Below are 21,114 nucleotides of genomic sequence, written 5' to 3' on the forward strand. Positions count from 1 at the left end.
GCAATTTTGCCACGGAAACAATCGTCATTATCGACAAATAAGAATCCTCAGATCGATAAGAACATTTTTCACTCTGTTCTGGTCGAAAATCGATGGTGTTTCGTATCCATGACCTCCATAGCTAAGGTAGTGTCCCGTGTGTCCACGAGAAATGATGCAATGAACATCATCCAGTCGAAAAATGGAGAATTGCAGGTGAAAATTTTCTAAATATCCGTCTTTTACAGTAGTATAGTGGTATCCACATAACAAAAATGACTCTAATATCACCAACCATCATATTGTCCCAGTCTAATTCGATTTCCAGGAAATTTTGCTGAAAATTTCAATAATTATTTCAATATTAGCAATGATTCAAGTTCTACACGGGGTGACACAGATGACGATAAGAATTGAAATTAACTGAGAACGCAATTTCTGGTTGAATCATCGGAAAATTCCTTTTGAAGTGATTCGTTTCTGGACATAGGCAGCAAGCATAAATAGGAAAAACTTGATTGCAACAACTCATTCGTTGCTCACATCTGTGTACTTCTTACAAAACTCAGTCAAGACTGATTATTTTCAGAATTTTTTTTTAGCAAAATGTGGTTACTACTTCTGATAAGTATTTTACCACTTGCTGGCTGCAATCCGTTACTTATAACCCTAAATTGGCCTAATTCAACGAACAACCAACAACAACAACAACAACAACACCCAGCATCTTGGAATTTTGACTTCAAAAATGCAGGAGGATGGCAAGGTGAGTTATGAGGAGAGTCGCAGCCGTGCATTCTCTTATTATCTCTGTTTAAAAAGCAAAATTTTGTTTGATTTAAAAAAAGGTTGGGACCATGTAATCTCTTCCACACTTTGCTCATAGTTTTGCTTTCGCTTGCATGAGAATAAACTTGATTGAACCTCAAAAGTCTCAATCTAAAAGTACCCTAAGTAAAATTTCTTAAATCTAAAAAATTTGAAATTTGATCAACTTAGAGACAGCATATCACAAAATAGACTTGGTACGGAAACTCCAGAAAAAACATAGTGTTTGGGTTGTAGATTACGGAAATGAGCGTGGTTCCGCGCATTTTCCAATAATCCTTGTAAAAATAGAATGGAAAGGGAAAATAAAGATAAAATGAATGATTAATGGAAAATAAAAACAAAATGTTGTGAAAAAAATAGCGTAGAAAGACGGCGTTCTACCTTACGAAATCACGCACACAACCTTTGGGCGCGTGCCGCGTCCACGTGCGAGCGGTCGGGGATCAATGAGGTCTTCTTACTAGCCTATCCGACTAAACCCATTAAATAGGGTGCTAAGTAGGTCGGAACGTGTACAGTGGTCGGGGTCCAACGAGCTTCGTAGGAAATAATGCGGTTCCCACGCCGTTTTTTTACGACTACGGGAATTGTGGGGATGGGGGCACGTTTCCGTTATCTAAAACCCGAACTCCACGTTTTCTCTGAGGTTTCCGTACCACGTCAATTCCTTGATGCGCTTCCTTTAATGATCGAAGTTGTGTTTTATGTCAACGATGGGAGGGATGCACGTTTACTACCAAAAGTAACTATAATAAGTATCTGGTCCTCAGTTATCAGGCAAGTCTTGTACCAATAGATTAATACGACCTAATTTGTGGTGGAATTCCGTGAGCGCACTGCTATCGAAGAGGCATGCGAGGACATTCGCTCAACGCCGCAACGTCTGATTGGCACTAGTAAAGGTCCCATCGCGAGCTGCCTGCAGTAGGATCAAAACGACATGAAGCACGATGCAGCTGCGCAAGCGGTTGCGCTCGGAGCGACGCGGTGAAGCGTGACGGTTAGGATCGGTTGAGTACCCTTGCCACCACCGTTCATTGCTGTAGTTCGCGACGGTCCACAACGACAATTCGATTTCAACCACCATCTCAGCCGCGCCGCTTCGAGCGCAGCCGCTTACGAAACTTCACTGTGCTTCATATCATTTTGAACCGACTATACGTAATTGCACCATAAGTCATATAGTATGGATTTGACTGTGTACACCGCGTAAAGTAGCACGCGTAAAGGAGCGTTCCACGCCTTTTTTTCGAATTTTTTAGGACCAACGTTGCAAATTCGAGCCGATGGGCTTTGGACGTTGTGCAGAGGCAATCGACCATATGTTCAACTTGGTCTCTGTTCAACTCATTTCATCGAATGTGCTCGAAACGGTGGTGATGGTTTTGTCGTTAGAACGTGCCCGTTCAAGTCTTACGTTAGTTATTTATACGCTTAACAAATCACTGTCCCTCCTTTAGAATGACCTATCATCTGGATTAAAGGCATCACCTCTCGCATCTGAGGTGGCACGGATTTCAGGTGGAGTGTTGTTTATACGGGATCGTGGATTATGGAGAGAAGGGTGATTTCGTCTATTTCTTCCTAATTGCCATAAAAAACAGCCCGGACGATGCGGCTTCGAGCGATCCGGCGCGCTATTTTCTATAACGAGTTCGATTGGAGCGCTCCAGCCTTGTGCACGCGCCGCATCTTCCGGACCGTTTTTTACGGCAATTAGGAAGAAATGGACGGAATCTGCCCCTCTCCATAATATACTATCCCGTATAAGAATACTCCACCTGAAATCCGTACCACCTCAGATTCGTGGGGTGATGCCTTCAAACTCTGTAAAATTAAAAAAAGTTCCTACCTACGATAAAATTTCAAAAAGAAGGGCAAGTTTGCTGTAGGCGATCTACATATTTGGTTTATTTGATTTGGCTTCTTGTTAAAAAAAGAACAAGCTAGGTTGATCCAGAATCCTCACTCAGAGGGAATGTCGGACTTCTTTTGGATATCTTTTATAATTTTATCTTACTTTTATTTATTTTATTTTATTTACCTTATCTTCGAAAAGAATGTTATAGTCGGGTTAGTCGGACTTGTGGTGCATTATTGATTGCTGAAATTAATTCTGAAATATTATCGTTTGAAAAAAAAACTTATTACTTTAAAATTAATCCAACGATTGATCCAGGTATTTATGAACGGTCAGTGCTTACCCGCTCAACAATTCGAAGAATGTCGTGATTATGCGCTGAACATAATCAACGAGGAAACAAAGCATTTAGTTGAGGTAAATAAATGTGTACTGTAATTCTCTAAAACCGCCGAAGCGAAACGCAAACAGGGTGAATCATTCTGTGCTAACGGTGCTGGAATATACCGTGGGAATAATGGACCTGGTTACGATCAATGTTCTCGTCAAGCTCTTATATGCCATCCGAACAGACGGGATGCGATATCCATGCTATGTTCATCTGGTAAGGAGAACTACTTCTCAGGAAGCTGATTTTTTTCCCGAATGGATTATGTTGCCATTTAGGTCAAACATTGACGGAAAACCTTGATTGTGTACGTGCTCCCCGGTCCTGTCATTCCGGACTTGATGTGGTCGCACCGATTCGACAATTTTTCCTGCACAGATCTTGTAATGTAGGATCGTTTGGAACAAGGCTGCCTCCTGTTCTAGAAAATTCCCAGCTGAATCAATATCAGCCAGAAACTCATTGCGCTTCGTGGTGGGTAAAATTAATATTATCTTAGAAAATCATTGTATAAAAAATTGCTATACTACTGACTGACTTCTTGGCAAATTAGAAATGCCTGTACTTATGTTGACTTCGGCGACCGCGACGCACCAACTGTAATTCGCACAAATTCCTCAGCTGACACCTTCCCCATCTTGAAGGCGTTAAATGAACCGCCTGTTGCAGCCTTTCGCACAACATCACACAATTGTCGCTGATTTTCTGTCGCAGCTCAAGGAGGAGCGAGGGTATTTCACGCAGAAAACGCAGGAGCATGTTACGGTAGTTGCGTCACGGTCACCTAGGTAAATAATTCTGGGTCGTAGTTGCGTCACGGTCACCTAGGTAAATAATTCTGGGTCCGGATTTAAATTTGGGGTTTATAACTGTCCTGACTACAACTGTGTGAACTAAACTGATAATTTGATTTCAATTGATTTAATTATGGATTGGGTCTGGAATTTATCTGGAGAAGAAGCTCTTCGCATTCAGTAGAAATAAATACGCTTATCTACGTTTGAATTTATTCTGAACTTCAATTTCTTATTTCTCAGGTATGTAATGTGTAATCCACAACCGAATGTTATTCATTGCGGTCCGGGAGAAGTTTTCGATCGTCACCAGGAAAAGTGTAGACAGTGGAACAACGGTGATGTATGCGCGATGTCTGGAATTTGTCGGTAACTTGTAGTTTCATGAAGTTTTCAGGAGTAGATTAGCGCTTCATGTTCAAATACTTCTCGTGTTATCACAAAACGTTTCTGAGCATAAATCGGTGTTCTCGACCGTTTTCTACGGTCTTCGTTACTGGAATCCTGGCACATTAAACCGACTAGATCTGACTTAGAGCTTAGAGGCTATCTGGATTTGAGGGTGTCTCTTCTCCAGGCTAAAAGGTTTGAAGGCTAAGGGATTCGAACTCTAAAAAACACATGAGGTTGCTCTCATTCCAGGGTAATTCATACTTTACTAGGGATGCAAAATTTGCCATGGGGTACATAGCACATGTATAGCCGGGATAGTACGATATTAAAGGCATCACCTCACAAATCTGAGGTGGTACGGATTTCAGGTGGAGTATTCGTACAAGGGATCGTAGATCACGGAGAGAAGGGTGATCCCGTCCATTCCTTCCTAATTGCCGTAAAAACGGCTCGGAAGATGCGGCGCATGCACAAGGCTGGCGCGCTCCAATCGAACTCTTTGTAGAAAATAGCGCGCCGGAACGCTCGAAGGCGTATCTTCCGGGCCGTTTTTTACGGCAATTAGGAAGAAATGAGCGGAATCACCCTTCTCCCAATAATCTACGATCCCGTAAATGAATATTTCACCTGAAATCCGTACCACCTCAGATTCGTGGTATGCTGCCTTTAAGCTCTGAAGTTTGGTGCGGTTACGTAAGCTACACTCACAAACCGGCGCAGTGGACCTAGAACTGAGATCGAGATGGGACCTCAGCGAACTGTAGCGATGAGTAGCGCTAGCCAAGGTCCCCTCTCGATTTTTACAGCTACGCTACACTGTAGCGTTTCGAACGCAGACGCTTGCGCAATTGTACTGAGCTTCATGTGGTTTTGACTTTACTGTAGCACGTGTATGCCCTTCCGTCGTGTTGACGTCAAAAGATGTGAGGATAACAAATCTCAGTGAAAAATCATTGGAATCATTTTAGTGCTTTCTAGATAATCTCTATACGTTTTCTGAACCATCCACGAACTATTTTCCCTATTGCTTCGTAATCAATAAATATTCAGAGGACATGAATGGGAATCGGTTTCGGTCGGGAAATGTCAACGTCAATTCGTCTACTGTGAAGGATCAGCTGGACTACTGCATTCCTGCGGTGAAGGAATGGTGTTCGACGGAAAATGTACACCGAAAGAGTTCGCAAACGGATGTGACGTTTGCAGAGAGGGTGAACGACGGCCGGGTGATTTATGTGGGGAGGTAGACGAGTTTTTTTTTCCCCCGAGTATTCGCTGAATGGATGTGATTCTCGAAGCGATCGAATCACATTACAGTACTATGTGTGTGTTCGTGTGAATAATCAGCTGAACTGGGAACAGCAGAGATGCGGGTCTGGACAAGCGTTTAATGATTACACGAAAGTGTGTCAGAATGATTACACTTGTGCTGTGCCAAAAACTGTAAGTGCTTTTGTATTGTATTGTACTGTACTGTACTGTACTGTAGTGTATACTGTACTTGTACTTTTGTTTTGTTTTAGTTTTTCTCATTTTAGACTTCCGTGGGACCTAAAAATCTGAAATTTAGTGAGATAAAGCTTTTTGGAAGTTTGCATATTGTTTATAATATATTTTGTTTTTTTTTCAGTGCGTCCACGGTTCTAGCTTCCCCCTGAACTGTCGGGATTATATGCACTGTACTGGTGAACGTTATGAGGTATGTTCGGACAGGAAAATTTTTTTCGCTTTTTTTCAGTTAATCTGGATACTTTTATTTGTTTTATTATTATTATGTTTATTTTATTTTCAAGAAAATTATTTTTTAATGATTTAAACACTATTTTTTAGTTAGGGAACTATTCCAGAAGTTTTGATAAATTTTTCGCAGCTGGCCATTAACAGTGACGTTAAGTTAGGAGAGAACTACTATAGTCGACCCCAAGCGTGTTCAGCCGACTAGACGCGGCGCATTCTCCGGAACGCGTGCTGTTTGTTTGCTTGCCCTTTGTTGGCGAAATTCACAGCAAAGTATTATTTCCAGTGAAACTGTTGGGTAACCGACAAATGAGCTATTCTTAAACACAAATAATTAACAACTTCTATAGAACTACCCACAAAGTTGAGGATTTCCTTCCACGTTTCTAATTTCTAATCTTTTTCTTTTTTCTACGTTTTATTTCCTATGTATTATTTTATATTATGTGCGTTATATTTTATTACTAATATTATACTATGTTTTATTTTATTTCTATATTTCTATATTTTGTTTCCTTCAGATGTTCTCCTGTCCACCGAACTCTCGCTGGGATGTCCACATAAAAATGTGTGTCATGGATTCCACTTGTGGAATGTCGTCCCATCCATCTCCGGTGTGCTTTCTGTTTTTTTTTTCTGAGAACACTTAACTGTAAAGGATGGTACCTACCATTTGACTAAAGAAAATTAGAACTCTCGTGATTCTTACGAATTATTTACTTTTTTTATTAAGGTAAAATGCAACAGTGACCCTAAGTATATTACAAAACGTGGATAGACATGCTTTAGTTACTGCTTTGATAGGGTTCTCTTAAGGATTTCTTACTAGAATCTGATTAGGCCACGTTTTTATTCATATCCATGTAAGTGTTGTCGAATTCACGCTCCAGCGATGATTTTCTTCTCGTGTGTTGCCGCATTGCGGCCTTTGTGTGCGGTTGTTCCACATAATTGCATCTGTCCTGTGCGTTGCAGGATCAGCAGTGGAGTCGACTACGGTAGTATAGTTTTGGTGCTTGCTTGTGGCTTGTAAACATAGATAAGATATATATATATATCTATATATAAAGTCTAAAAATCTAAAGTTCACTTCTAACTAACGTTTCTTCTTGTAAAAAAAAAACCTTGATAGGTGCCAATTGAAAACTGTAGATATAGTTTAGTAGGCTTTCAGCTCCTTATGCATTTTTTTTTTTGAAAAAAAAAACTGGACAACTCGTGTGCGTTTTTTTTTCTAGAATCATTGTTTGAACGGTGACGCTATACCGTCCGCCGACTGCGTCACGTATCAAATCTGCATGAATGGCTCCTACTACAGTGCACAGTGCCGAGATAACTTCGGTTATGCCGCAGGTATGTTCTTGGAGAGGAAATGAGGTCATATGTGGGGTAGGATAAAGGATAAAGTGTCTGGCGTTAATCATTCCGCATGGGATGCACCATCGCCTTCACTTCAATTCAGAATCGTTTGAGGTTTACGAAAGCGAAAGATCAAGAAAAAAAAAGAATAAAGTGTCTGGCGTTGATGAATCCTCTCCTTCTCCTTCCTCCCCGAGTTTTCTTTGAAAATCTCTGTGCTAGAAATTCGTGTGGCTGCGTCAGTAAGAGATTCGGCTATGACTCTCGGATTGATGGTTCTAAACCACCCTATGCCAACCAAGCCCTTCATCCCTCCGGAGTTGATAAATTCACACAAAACTTGTCTAAAAGCATGAAAACACTGATTTGGTTCATCGGTTGGCCACGGCACTCATCAAGAATATTCCTAGACACGTGTTCGTGAACCTCAAGTGATTCCTCAATTCTGAATTGAAGTTGGAGGTGTAGACGAATCCCTAGTGGGATTGATCACTGCCGTGCACTTTATCCTTAAAGGCATCACCCCACGAATCTGAGGTGGTACGGATTTCAGGTGGAGTATTCGTATACGGCATAGTAGATTATGGAGAGGGATGTGATCTCGTCCATTTCTTCCTAATTGCCGTAAAAAAACGGCCCGGAAGATGCGGCGCCGCACAAGGCTGGCGCGCTCCAGTCGAACTCCCTGTACAAAATAGTGCGCCAAAACGCCTGAAGCCGTATCTTCCGGGCCGTTTTTTACGGCAATTAGGAAGAAATGGACGGAATCACTCCCCTCTCCGTAGTCTCCCATCTTGTATACGAATACTCCAGCTGAAATCCGTACCACATTAGATTTGTGGGGTGATGCCTTTAATCCATTTTGTCGTGCAGTAGAATGACCGTATCGATGTTTACATGTTTACAGTGGCATGTTCTCACTGTTTCTCATCGGCAAACACATATCCTATCAATCAATTGCATTACCCTGCACGATGTTCACCGGGAGATCAACGACCTCATCCGAAGGATTGCGTGGCCTACTATATCTGTGTGGATCAAGAATGGGTTTATAGAAGGTTTGGCAAAAAATATGATCCCACATACTGATCAATAATTATTCCACAAAATCAACTAATATTCTTTAATTTACTATCCAGATTCGGTTGTAACTTCCTAATCTTCCCTACGATAAAGGAAGAGGATTTTCTTCTTGATTTTTAGCGGAAAAAATTCTACAAATTGAGCGCAGCTGTGTTTTGAGAACTTATTCCTAGAAGCAAGACACCATGTTGAGTCAAATAGATGGCAGCGTGGCAAGAGGCCTCCAGAGATACTCAAACTTCGTCCCAGGACCTTCGACGGATGTGGTCTACATTAGGTTTTCGAGCATAATGTGATGCATGTAGAATTTATCGTGAAAACGATTTGTGCCGCCGAACCTGAGCAGAACCGCCGTGAGCCATGGGAAACGGGACCCTCTTTCCCGTATCCCTAAGGATTTTCGTAGTGGTGGACAACATGTGATATCCTGCTCAAATCTCCTTCGCCTCAAAAAATATTTGTAGAAAAAAGAGTCAGATTGACTCGATGTATTAGTTCGTAACTCCTTTTTCCAACTAAAGGATAAACTTGACCATTCTACCTTTTGGTTTTATTTACAAGTGATTTGTTTTCTTTTTTGTTGTTCTTTTTTTTCGCCCTGCTCACACTATGCGGTATAGGGGGAAATTGGGATACAGTCGGATCAAAAAAGTTCGGTGTAGTTGCACAAGCGGCTGCGCTTGAAGCGGTACGGTAGAGTGTAACGGCTAGGATCGAGTTGGGACCCTTACTAACACCACCCAAGGCTGCAGTTCGTGAGCCTTATGACATTTTCACTCGATTATACCGATAATTTAACAATGTTATATTTTTATTGCATCCACATTTCCATCCCAGTCTCGCGAATTTTATTTTTTATTTTATTTTTTAATTTTTTTTTACTTTTTTATGTTTGAAATGATTTCTTACTCCGCTTTACTTCTTATTCGAAATTTTCTGCAGGTGTGATAAACCAGACACGATCTACGATGCGTCGACGAAGACTTGTATTCAAGGGAACACCTGGCAGTGTTCATCGTCCATACAGGTCCAGTGCAGAAATGGAGAGGTAACACAAGGAAGGAATTTACACCATTTTGAACCCTCTCTAAAATGAATCCATTGTGTTTAGAGAATTATTCATAAAGATCCGTCTATGTGTGATCGCCTTACCGAATGTCGACATGGGAGTTGGGTGGATTTACAATGTCCTTCTGGATATATTTATGGTAAATGTTGCTCATGAAATTCTACGAGCTAACTTCTGAATTCTTTTTTCTTTTCTTTCTTTTCCTTTTTTTCTTCAATTCTTCTACTCGGATTTTCAGATGCAAACACATTTAACTGCGTGCTCGGTGAATGTCAAGGAACACAGCAGTATCCTGAAGTGCTTCCACCACCGACGCCAATCGATAGTCCAGCAGTGTCCCAGTCCGCCGGATCACATCAGAGTATTTCAGCGCCTGAGTCGGCTCCACCCAAATATCACTTTATTCCGGTGAGGTTTTATGGGACATGCATCTGCTCATTCTGGATCTGGAGGATCAATGGTGATAACTTGGCACAAGAACGGCTGGGAGCGCGCTTTGACTTGGTCTATAACCATGTATTTTAACGTAGCCCAGTGATTCTTTTCATGGGGAATTTTAAGATCAGGGGTCGCTGAGTGATACCGATCTCAATTTGGCTAATTTTGATCCAGAAGTATTTCTTGCCGAAGCTTCCGGAATCGTCTGCTTTACATTCAGAAATAATAAAGTTTAAAAAAGAAAATAATAGAAATAAGTGGCAGAATAATCATAGGAATCAGAATTTTACGTGCCTTTACGTACATATTTTCCTCAAACTTCCTTATTGATATACTCAAGGAGTTCGTGTCCCCGTCATGTCATGGACACATCACTGTAGCCGATCGATACGACTGCTCCAGATACTGGAAGTGTGACTCGTCGGGAAAATTCTATAGCATGGTAAGCGAGCGGCAGTTTTCTAGTGTGAATCTCGGCGGGTGAGTCTGAGTTCTGAGATTATTCCAGGCTTGCCCTTCTGGAAGTGTTTACGATCCTCAAGAGAGGACCTGTACAAAAGGGTTGGTTTTTTTTTGTTGATAAAATAAGACTTTACAACTGTGTACAATTTGCATAAATTATAGAAAGTGCTCATCGACAAAATGCGTCGAAAGGAGCTTCCAGCCATCAGAAGAATGCGGAGTCTATAAGTGAGATAGTGCTGTCTTTGTGGACGTGTTGAAGTTTCTGACGAATCTTTTCAGGACCTGCTATAAGGGTGAATGGATTGAAGCTCGATGCGATCATGGGAAACAATTTGTTAACGGAAAATGCACAAATGATGACTGTGTGAGGGAAGAACGAGGTTTGAATCACTAGTTTTCCTATTCATTACAAAGAAGAAAGAGCGGATTCGAATAAAATCGGACTTGTAACCCTTAAAAAGGCCAGGGAACTCTGGTTGGGACCACATTTTTCTTTTGCAGGAGAAGAGTACTATTCTATGTTACAATGTCATAGCGGTGCAGTTCGACCGCATCATACCAGCCGTGCTTCATATATGTTCTGTCAATATGGGGTTTGGACACCACGTTCATGTCCAGATGGAGCGATTTTTGATTGGAAGGTAAGCTCATGTCTCATTTTGGTCGGATACGGTAGGGTAAGCTATTGATGAAGTTTTCGCATATTTCTTTAAAGGTAGCATTTCATGAAACTGACGGAGATTCCAGAAAAACCGTACGGGTCTTGTTGTAGATTTCGGAAACGACCGTAGCTCTGCTCATTTTCTCTTAATCGCCATAGAAAACGGCGTGAAAGACGGTGTTCTTTCCTACGAAATCTGTTGCGACGCGCCACCATTGCGCACGCGCCGCATCCACGAGCGAGCGGTCGAGGATCAATGATGCCTCCTCGCCAGCTTATTCAATTAAAACCAATGAATAGGTTGTTGAGGGGATTGGAGCCTGTGTAGGGGACGTATTCTAACGTACCTTGTAGGAACAAACGCCGTTCTCTCGCTGTTTTCTAGGGCGATTAGGGGAGGATGGGCGGAGCCACGCCAATTTCCGCAATGTACGGCCCAAAATTGTTTAATCATTCGATATTAGAGTGAAATTGATTATTTGATTATCCAGTCTTGTTTTTTTTCTCTTTAAAGCCAGCATACCACGAATCTGACGTGTTGGAGGAATCGGTGAAAGCTAGAGATGAGGTTTTAGATTGTGGAATGTGGGATGGTGCTCCGCTCGTCTCTTTCTCTAATCGTCGTAAAAACGACGTGGGAACCGCTTTAGTTACTACGATAAACGTACAAGGTACCTCTATCTACGCGTGTACCGATCCTCTCAGCAGTCTAATCATTGGTTTCACTTGAATGGGGTGGCGAGAAGACAACACTGATTTTTACCCACTTGAATGTGGATGCGGCGTATTGCAACTGAAATCGTCGTTAAATCTCTTCAACACCTTTTCTTCTTCTTTTCCTCTCTTTCTTTCTTTTTCTTTACGAAGAAAAAAGAGAAGAGATGATCAGAACAAACCCAGATCTCGTAATCTGCAACACGGTCAGCAGTCAGTTTTCCACGGTTTCTCCACCACATCAGATTCGTGGTATGCTGCCTAGAGGAGGCGTTTCTGAAAATTTCCTATGTTTTGCCCGTTCGCAGGTGAATTGACCTGTGCTCGTGCGTACGTTTCTTACTTCTCTGCAAAACTCCATACCCGAAACCTAGACTCCATACTGATGACTTCCGAGTTTCGGGATCTACTTCCACCAGCTATCATTCCACTAACCTCCTCTTGGAACTAAAAATTAGTAATTAATTATAATAATTATATAATAAAAGGATTTTAACGCCTTCGCTCTTATCGCCTAAATTGAGAAAATAGTTTGCAGACCTTAGCATGTGTCACAACCTCCAAATCTCCCAGTTACCATCCGAAATGCTTCGAGGGAGAAACGAAATCGATACCAGGACAATGTTCACTTTATAAGGTAGACGATATTTCCTTTGTTTGAAATCCCTTTCTGGAACAATGTGAGGAATTCAGGAATGCCAAAACGGAAAATGGGTGAAAAAAGCATGCCCATACGGCTATAGATTCTATAATGGATACTGTATGGAGGGAAATTGTAGCGAAGAAAACCAGTTCTGCAAGGTGAAATGAATACTTGTTTACTTGTTTACTCGTTCACTTGTATGGACTCACACTTGTTGACTCAAATTCGCACTTGTTTGAATTATTCGTATTGAAAACGTTGTAGGAGTCATCTGGAGTTGACGGTTATCGAAGAGTGCAGCACGATTGCTCAAAGTATTATCAATGTGTTCATGGTGAGGTATTTCTTCTGAAGGAAGGTCTTGTGGTTAAAAAAAAAGGTTGGTGTAGCGCAATCGGAAAGAGGTCCGCTGTGGCAACATAATCGATGGTTCGAAACCTCCCCAGTGCCAACTAAGCCTTCCATTCCTCCGATGTGGTGATGTGATTATGATTATGAGTCTAGTCTCTTTCAATCCTCGTAGTTATCCAGAAAAAAAAGCGTGTAAGGTAGTTCTGGTGTTGCACCCGTATCATCTACAATACAGCCTATTACGGGTAGTAAAACAGTGGCCGTTAGCAGTGCGATTATGCCGGTTGGGGAACTGCTGTTGCTTAAAGGATAAAGGATGAATATATGGATAAGGATAAAGAGCCTGGAGTTAGTCAATCCCCTTGAGATGCGCCATCACGTTCACTTCAATTCAGAATCGTTTGAGGTTTACGAACGCGTAACTGGCCTATACAATGACTTGCGGTGGCTAGCCGATGTGTCAAGTCAGCGTTTTATCCTCCCAGACGAGTTTGGTACCAATTTATCGACCCCGGAGGGATGAAAGGCTTAGTGAGCACTGGGGCGGTCGATCGTCCAACCTCTTACCGGCTGCACTACACCCGCTGACTGCTGCTCCTTATTGGAGTTATGTTAGTTGGAGAGCGGACGTTGAACGACGTCGGAATAGCCTGCGTTCTATCTCTTCACAAATTGCACCGTAGAGGCAGTTAAGGCCGCCTCTCACGCCTTTTCTGGATTTGTAGTAGGAATTGAGCACGATCGTCTGCATACTCGTGAACTACACCACTACTTATCCGTTTGCAAGTCATTAATTTCATGATATTTTGCTTTTAAAGGCAGTGCATCTCGAAACTGAAGATGTTGAGTCTCTGTGGGTTTCAAAATTACGAGGGTATCCCTACTCAATATCCTCTAATCGTCGTGAAATTGTTCACACATTTATTCCTACTAGGAACCTTAGAACGCGCTATCTCGTGCACACTCCCACTCTCTCAGCACCCTATTCAGTTGTTTTACTTGAATAAGAACTAATAGAACTTGCTGAAGAGAACTCCTTGGCTTTTTCACGCCCACGTGCATAAAGGTGGTTTGTTTTTTTTAACTCCGTAGAAACAAGCGTGATTTCCCAGGACAATGACGAATAACTGAGCAGGGAGATCCTCTTGCTACTAATATACATTTCGAACTCTATATTTGTCCATGGAGACCAGGTCGTCATTTTTAAGGTAACTAGTAATCAAGAGTGATATATTGTATCGTCAACCCTCAACTAATAGTAACTAATAGATAGTTTTTAGAATGTTTCTTTCTTGTGCAATGTTTTTTTTGCAGGAAAATGGCTTGAGCGACCTTGTGCTCCAGGAACTGTATTCAACGGACGATTATCAGTTTGTGATCATGCAACCAATGTTCCTGAGTGTGGAGGGATCTATAATTAACACAGTTACTCATGCTTGAAATAAAAAATTGCTCTCGTTGGCTCTTTGTGCCCGAATATGCTTAATTCCTTTGTCCTGCGCTTTTCATTCAAATGGGAGACAACGGGTGGCATCAACGGTCGCTATTCCTTTCATCGTGGATACAATTGATCAAACGCCGACTCTAAAAACGCTCTTCTTGCTTCGTTGCTAATCCAATAACGTCTGCTCCTTGTTTGGTCCACTTGAAAAGAGATGAACAATTGTTTCAATGTGCTGGATGGAAAACCGGAGCGCATTGAGCTTCTAGGTTGCTGGAAAAAAAGGCTAGAGGAGGATAGTTACCCTTCCGTAACGTCCAGGTGCATATTCTAAACAGAACATGAAGGACAAAATGATACCCTCTAACAAGAACTTCATGGAACACTTTCTTTCTGCTTATCCTGCACAGGGTGAGAGGTCGGTAGTACGAAGTGTTCTTACAGCACTTTACACTGGAAGAGAAGAAAGACAGGGCTCTTGCGCAGAAGGTTACGGTGGATAACGGTCTCAGAACGGTGTATTGTATGCGTAAAAGTAGTAAAAGAGAATATCCCATGGGAAATCTGGCATTCACAAAATACACATCTCTGTAACATTTACTTCCGATGAGGCTAACGCTGCCATTTGGCGACATCCGTGGAAGGCTAACATTGAGGAACGTGTGGCCACCGTTGAGCTTTTTCTTGCAAAAGTTCATGCGTCAGTTTGACAGTGTGACGTATTCGCACTGGCTGCAACTGCTACTTTGTAGTAAAGTATGTACGGATCAGAACGCAGGCCAATTATATGAGTTCATTTGTTGTTTATCTAACTCCTTTTTACGAATGCGGCGACGAATACATAGAGATGGAGTGGTTTGTCTTTGAACATATCTATTGATGGGTATTATAGAACTACGCCGTTATTATCTGTGTATGTACGTACTAATGGATGCTATGAGGAATTTTTGAGTGATTGTGTTTTTGCTTTGAAATAGAAGTATTTATGCTCGGTAGAAAATATTATGAGTTATTCACCCCAAATTGGCTTCTGATGGCGAAAAAGGTTACATAGTGAAGTCGGAGTGAAGGCGATAGCGGAGAACGATCAACGACCAAAGAACTCATCTGAAATATTTGTCAAGCCAAGTGTAACACAGAGCTGAATTTTGATTCATTTACTGTTGTGTCCGCATAGTCTGTGGAAAAGAAAATAGAATGATTCTTTCTGCTAAATCTAAAAGATCAGTATCAAAAAAAATTATAAAGCTGACATGTGGTTAATAAATCTTCCTTAACAAAACGACGGAAACCATCCCCGTTCGCATATGACTGCAAAGTTATAGTCGAGGCGAAACGAGGTGAAGATCGGTGCAGTTGTGTGTGCTGCGCACAGAGCGGTGCTGCGGAACGCAGTGGTAAGGATCGAGGACGGAGGGACCTTTGCTAGCACCATTCATCGCCGTAGTCCGCGAGGGTCCCGCGTGGCCGCTAACGGCTACACCGGCAGTAAGAACAAAGCCAACTACACCGTACTTCACGTTGCTCTTACTTGCCCTTGCGAGAATTATGTCATTAACGTTTTTTCTATACCACTGTGATTAAAGCCGGACTTTCAAATGTTTTGTAGTGCTCGCTCCTGTCTCTTTCACTGATCAATAGAAAAATCAGGCGGGGACTCTTTCTGGGATTTCCTACCACAGAAATGAAATTGTTTTGGTTAATGACAGTGCTCTTCTAGATGCTTCTTCTCTTGGGTGGAAATACCGGAACTACATCTGAAGAGTATTCAAACTTGAATTAAAGGGTTGCCTTTTTATATAATTGTACTGTAAACATCTGCCCACATTACTGTTAAACATTATGCGCCACAGCCTTTGCTTTCGCCACAGCCATGGAATACTTCTTAATGTCCCATTTACTTCTTGAAAAATCGAAATTGTTTTGCTACATCTTTGCACTAATGACCTTGCTGACACCAATTTGGACGCCTCAGGTCCGTCTCGCCTTAGTAATTGGGCTCAAACAAAAAGACAGCAGAGAGGAGAAGTTGATAAAGTTTTGAGCTTTAAAACGAGGATTCATCCGATATGTAAAAGTAATGAGGTTTCATTCTGATCACCAATATTACATAAGCACTCGATCGAGCAAGTAGTCAATGACTGTGCAGTCAATGACTTTGCAGTTGCAAAAAAAATCAGCAAAGGAAAACGAATCTTACCGGCTGAACAGTCGGCAACGCATTTACCGAAAAGGGTGCGATAGAAGCCTTCCTTACAGATACAGGCATGTTCATGTGCCGGTGGGCAGTGCTAAAAACCAGATTTTATTCTATTTCAGAACGTTGTAGTTTAGATATGTGATCATTTGCAATCTGTGTTTTTGTTCTTCCTGTACTACGATAAGAAAGCATAGGAATAAGAAAATGTTGAACGGGAAGAAAAGGATTTACTTCAATATTGACATAGCAGCTACGCTCGCATAAATCTCCAGTTCCGATCACCTCATTTTCGCCACAGGTCGAAAAGTTTCCCGCCCATGGATCTAAACGTGTAACTGACGATTTCGTGAAGGCTGATGGCTATAAAGAAAAAATTGTGGTTGATATGAATATTTCTCGATCTAAGAATATGAACACCTGAAAGTAGCGTTGCTAACTGACTTTCCTGTTAATTTTTGTCCTAACTTTTCCTCTCTCTATACATTTATGATGCGTCCCATATTGTGAACCGATGGGATTTTCTGCTGCTTCTTTTCTTTATAATTTTGTTATGACAGGTAATCTTAGTCCCTGTGAAAATGACTTACTGTAGCGATGCGTGAAAACAGAAAAGTGGAGAATCATTTCGCAAAGAAATCGAAATCACTGACCAATTACAGTCATCGTCAAACGCGTCATTTAATTACTTTTTACTTAGTTAAGAACACTACAGAACGACTCAAACTATCCCAGTTCGCATATGACTGTAAAGTTATAGTCGAGGCGAAACGACGTGAAGATCGGTTCAGTTATGTGTGCTGCTGCTCTCGGGTCGGTGCGGCGGAGCGAAAGAATCGTAGGCGGAAGGACCTTTGCTAGCGCCAGTCATCGCCGTAGTCCGCGAAGGTCCAACTGCGTTCGCAACCGCCCACTCCACCGCGCCGCTTCGAGCGTGGCCGCTTACGCAGCCGCACCGTGCTTCATGTTGTTCTTGCTCGACCTTGTGAGAGTCATGTCATTAACGTTTTTTTCTCCACCACTGTGATTAAATCCGGACTTTCGAATATTTTGTAGTGCTTCTTTTTGCCTCTTTCAGTGACCAATAGAAAAATCAAATGGGGACTCTTTCTGGGATTTCCTACCATAGAACTGAAATTGTTTTTGTTAATGACAGTGCTTCGAAACTCATCTAGGCATCACGGGAGTACAAGATGCCGCTCTCTCTCACCTTCATCGACTTGAAGAAGGCCTTTGATTTAGTTGAGACAGAAGCGGTCGTAGAAGCCTTGGACAACCAAGGCTTCCCTACTCAGTACATAAAGGTACTTCGAGAATTGTACAGCAACTTCACGACCGGAATTTCGCCATTCTACAAGAATATCATCATTGACGTGAAGAAGAGGGTCCGACAGGGTGATACAATTTCACCCAAAATATTCACAGCCACCCTTGAGAACGCAATGCGAAAGTTGGAATGGGACTACATGGGAGTGAAGGTTGATGGTCGGCAACTTCACCATTTGCGGTTTGCTGATGACATCGTTCTGATAACACCTAGCATCAGCCAAGCGGAACGAATGCTGACCGAATTCGACGAAACATGTGGATACATCGGTCTTTAGGCTGAATTTACAAAAAACGATGTTCATGCGGAACGGATGGGTCTCGGATGCCCCATTCACGCTCAACGGAACGAACATACCCGAATGCATCAGCTACGTTTATCTGGGTCGGGAATTGAACATGATGAACGACCTGACCCCCGAGCTGGGCAGGAGGAGACGAGCGGCTTAGGGAGCGTACAAGAGCATCGAAGATGTAGTGAAGAAGACCAGGAACACCCGGCTCCGTGCTCACCTCTTCAACACCACCGTACTTTCTGCTTTGACCTATGCTTCGGAAACCTGGGCATTTCGCAAGCAGGAAGAAAACGCGGTGAGCGTCATTGAACGCGCAATTGAGAGAGTGATGCTAGGAGTATCCCGTTTCACGCAAGTGAATGACGGCATTCGAAGTTCTCTCCTACGTCAGCGATCGAAGATTAAAGATACCGCCGCGTTTGCCAAGGAAAGTAAAATAAGGTGGGCTGGACACGTAATGCCCTTTAACGACAACCGTTGGACCAGAGCCGTGAGCGACTGGGTTCCCGCGATATTAAGCGCACTACAGGAAGATCGCCGACCCAATGGTCAGACTTCTTCACGAAGTCCATCAAAGAAAAATATGACGCTCTTCGTGTCCCACGCGAAAGGAGGAACCACTGGGCTACTCTGGCTACGAAATGGAAGAATTACTGGCGCCCGCGCGACCAGTTCGAAGATCAACGGGAGTCAAGGTGATCAAGGTGAATGACAGTGCTCGCGTGCACTTCTGGATCTTCTGAATAAAAATACTAGAAGTACATATGAAGAGTATTCAAACTTGAATAAAAGGGTTGCCTTTTTTTACATAATTGTACTGTACAAATCCGCCCCCATTTTGTTAAACATTATGCGTGCTTTCGCCACAGCCATGAAATACTTCTTAATGCCCCATTTACTTCTTGAAAAATCGAAATTGTTTTGCTACATTTTTGCACTAATGACCTCGCACACCAATTTGGACGGCCTGAGGTCCATCTCGCCTTAGTAATTGGGCTCAAACAAAAAGACAGCAGAGCGAAGAAGTTGATAGGGTTTTGAGCTTTAAAACGAGGATTCATCCGATATGTAAAAGTAATGAGCTTTCATTCTGATCACCAATATTACATAAGCACTCGATCGAGCAAGTAGTTTGAACCATTTTCGAGATTTTTCCTAAAACACACAAGTCGTTTAAATTTTGGAGAGGAATGGAGAGGTCGCGTTCAATGACTTCGCAGTTGCGAAAAAATTCAACAAAATAAAACGGATCTTACCATCCGAACAGTCGGCAACGCATCTGCCGTCAATGGTGCGATAGAAGCCTTCCTTACAGAAACAGCCAATAATAAGTTGCATTGTGCAGAACTGAAAACCAGATTTCATTCTATTTCAGAACGTTGTGTTCTAAATGTATGAGCATTTGCAATCTATGTTTTTGGTTTTTCCTGTACTGTGATAAGAAAGCATAAGAATAAGAAAGTGTTGAACTAGGAGAAAAAGATTTACTCTAGGGGTGCCATAGCAACTAGGCTCGCATGCACCACCAGTTCTGTACACCTTATTTTCGCCACATTCTGCTGGAATTATTTTTGTCCATGGATCTAAACGTGTAACTGACGATTTCAAGAATGCTGATGGCTATAAAGAAAAAATGTGGTTGTTATGAATATTTCTCGATCTAAGAATATGAACACCTGAAGGTAGCGTTGCTAAGTGACTTTCCTGGTAATTTTTGTGCTAACTTTTCCTCTCTCCATACATCTATGATGCGTTAAAAATTATGAACCAATGGGATTTTCTGCTGCTTCTTTTCCTTATGATTTTGTTATGGCAGGTATTCTCAGTGCTTATGGAGTCGACTTACCGTAGCGAAGCTCGGAAACAGAAAAGTGGAGAATGATCCCACAAAAAACCTGAAATCATCGAACGTTGACAGTCATCGTCAAACGCGTTCAACCAAGCTGATGCGAAGCGTTGCCGCCCAGGCGGTCGCTGCTGCCTTTTCTCTTCGACTAGTCGATATCAGCGTTTTTCGTTGCGATTACGGGTTCTTTAGTGCACCATGACCTGCTGTCAAAAAGCACGCACCACACCAGCACGGTTGAAAGCGTTCGCGTCTGACTGTGTTTGACCGAAACAGGAGAAGATCCACGAAAAAATATCGAAATTGAAGTTAATCGTAAGAAATCCCTTACCAGTACCGTGAAAACCTTTGACATGGTGGTAGATCACGTGTGTGAAGGAAAGGAAACCAAGTCGGATTCCTCTAGAAAAAGGATAGCGAAAAACACAACACGAAATGTATATCCATGAATTTTAAGCATTAAAGAAAACAGAAGCTGGTGAGAAGAAGCAATTGTGGTGAAATAGCAAACTGAAGCTTTCAGGAATTGCCTCGAAATATTTATATGCATTTTATTTATTCATATTCAACAAAAACGTTAGCTTGTCCGTATTGCTCGCTAACCATGCTTGGGACAATATAGAATCAAAAACAAGTTTTAAGACAATGGAATATTGATTGATCACATGTTATTTTTCTAAGTTACGGCAAAGAACATGATATTACTTTGTAACTGCAATCGTTTCTGAATTTAAACGCAAAACTTTTTAATGCTAAGAACTCTCAAAAGAACATGACCTTAGCCGTAAAAACAGCACTCGCTGGAGACACGAGAAATGAAAAACTCTAGGATGTATTTCTCGACAGAGATCTGTACAATGCAATCAATTTGAAAAATTGAATGAACAATTTTATCGTTCTCTTCAAATCTCATCACCTAACCACCTCGATTCCAACTTCTAGCTCCACCACACCGCTTCGCAACTGCACCGAGTTGTACGTCGTTTTGACTCGGCCACATCGATAACTTAAAGGCAGCATACCACGAATCTGGGGATCTGGGATTTCAGTGGAGTATTCCTATCCGAGATCGTAGATTATGGAGACCGATGTGGTTCCGCTCGTCTCTCCCTGAATCACTGCAAGCAGCCGGCCCCTGAACGCTGTCTTGTACGATGCCTTCTATTGCAGCGCACCACTCTTGCATGCGTAGCGCCCCTTACTGCCTATCGGGCCAGTCCGGATTGATTTTCGACGAATCGC

At 42.1% G+C, this 21,114-nt stretch overlaps 2 protein-coding genes across 2 annotated transcripts; one reads left to right on the plus strand and one right to left on the minus strand.

Annotated features, from left to right (window-relative positions):
- Positions 1–585: 585 nt before the first annotated feature.
- RB195_004288 (uncharacterized protein) lies at positions 586–14,187 on the plus strand (the record flags this gene model as incomplete). The annotated part of the gene is made up of 24 exons (XM_064181879.1): positions 586–745; positions 2,073–2,227; positions 2,990–3,088; positions 3,143–3,275; positions 3,338–3,533; positions 4,097–4,222; positions 5,297–5,489; positions 5,564–5,689; positions 5,877–5,945; positions 6,505–6,597; positions 7,222–7,336; positions 8,250–8,400; positions 9,368–9,473; positions 9,537–9,633; positions 9,733–9,902; positions 10,273–10,374; positions 10,441–10,493; positions 10,557–10,622; positions 10,677–10,777; positions 10,899–11,038; positions 12,311–12,409; positions 12,466–12,573; positions 12,680–12,749; positions 14,081–14,187. 24 exons carry the CDS (start codon positions 586–588, stop codon positions 14,185–14,187), a joined length of 2,835 nt encoding a protein of 944 aa, XP_064033324.1.
- Positions 14,188–15,294: 1,107 nt separating this feature from the next.
- On the minus strand, positions 15,295–20,227 carry RB195_004289 (uncharacterized protein; the record flags this gene model as incomplete). Its single annotated transcript, XM_064181898.1, has 7 exons — positions 15,295–15,314; positions 16,408–16,498; positions 16,639–16,730; positions 19,283–19,373; positions 19,515–19,609; positions 19,873–19,921; positions 20,204–20,227. The coding sequence occupies 7 exons, from the start codon at positions 20,225–20,227 to the stop codon at positions 15,295–15,297; spliced, it is 462 nt and encodes a 153-aa protein (XP_064033325.1).
- Positions 20,228–21,114: the final 887 nt, after the last annotated feature.

This window comes from Necator americanus, chromosome I (assembly GCF_031761385.1).
Source record: "Necator americanus strain Aroian chromosome I, whole genome shotgun sequence".
NCBI classification, from domain to species: domain Eukaryota; kingdom Metazoa; phylum Nematoda; class Chromadorea; order Rhabditida; family Ancylostomatidae; genus Necator; species Necator americanus.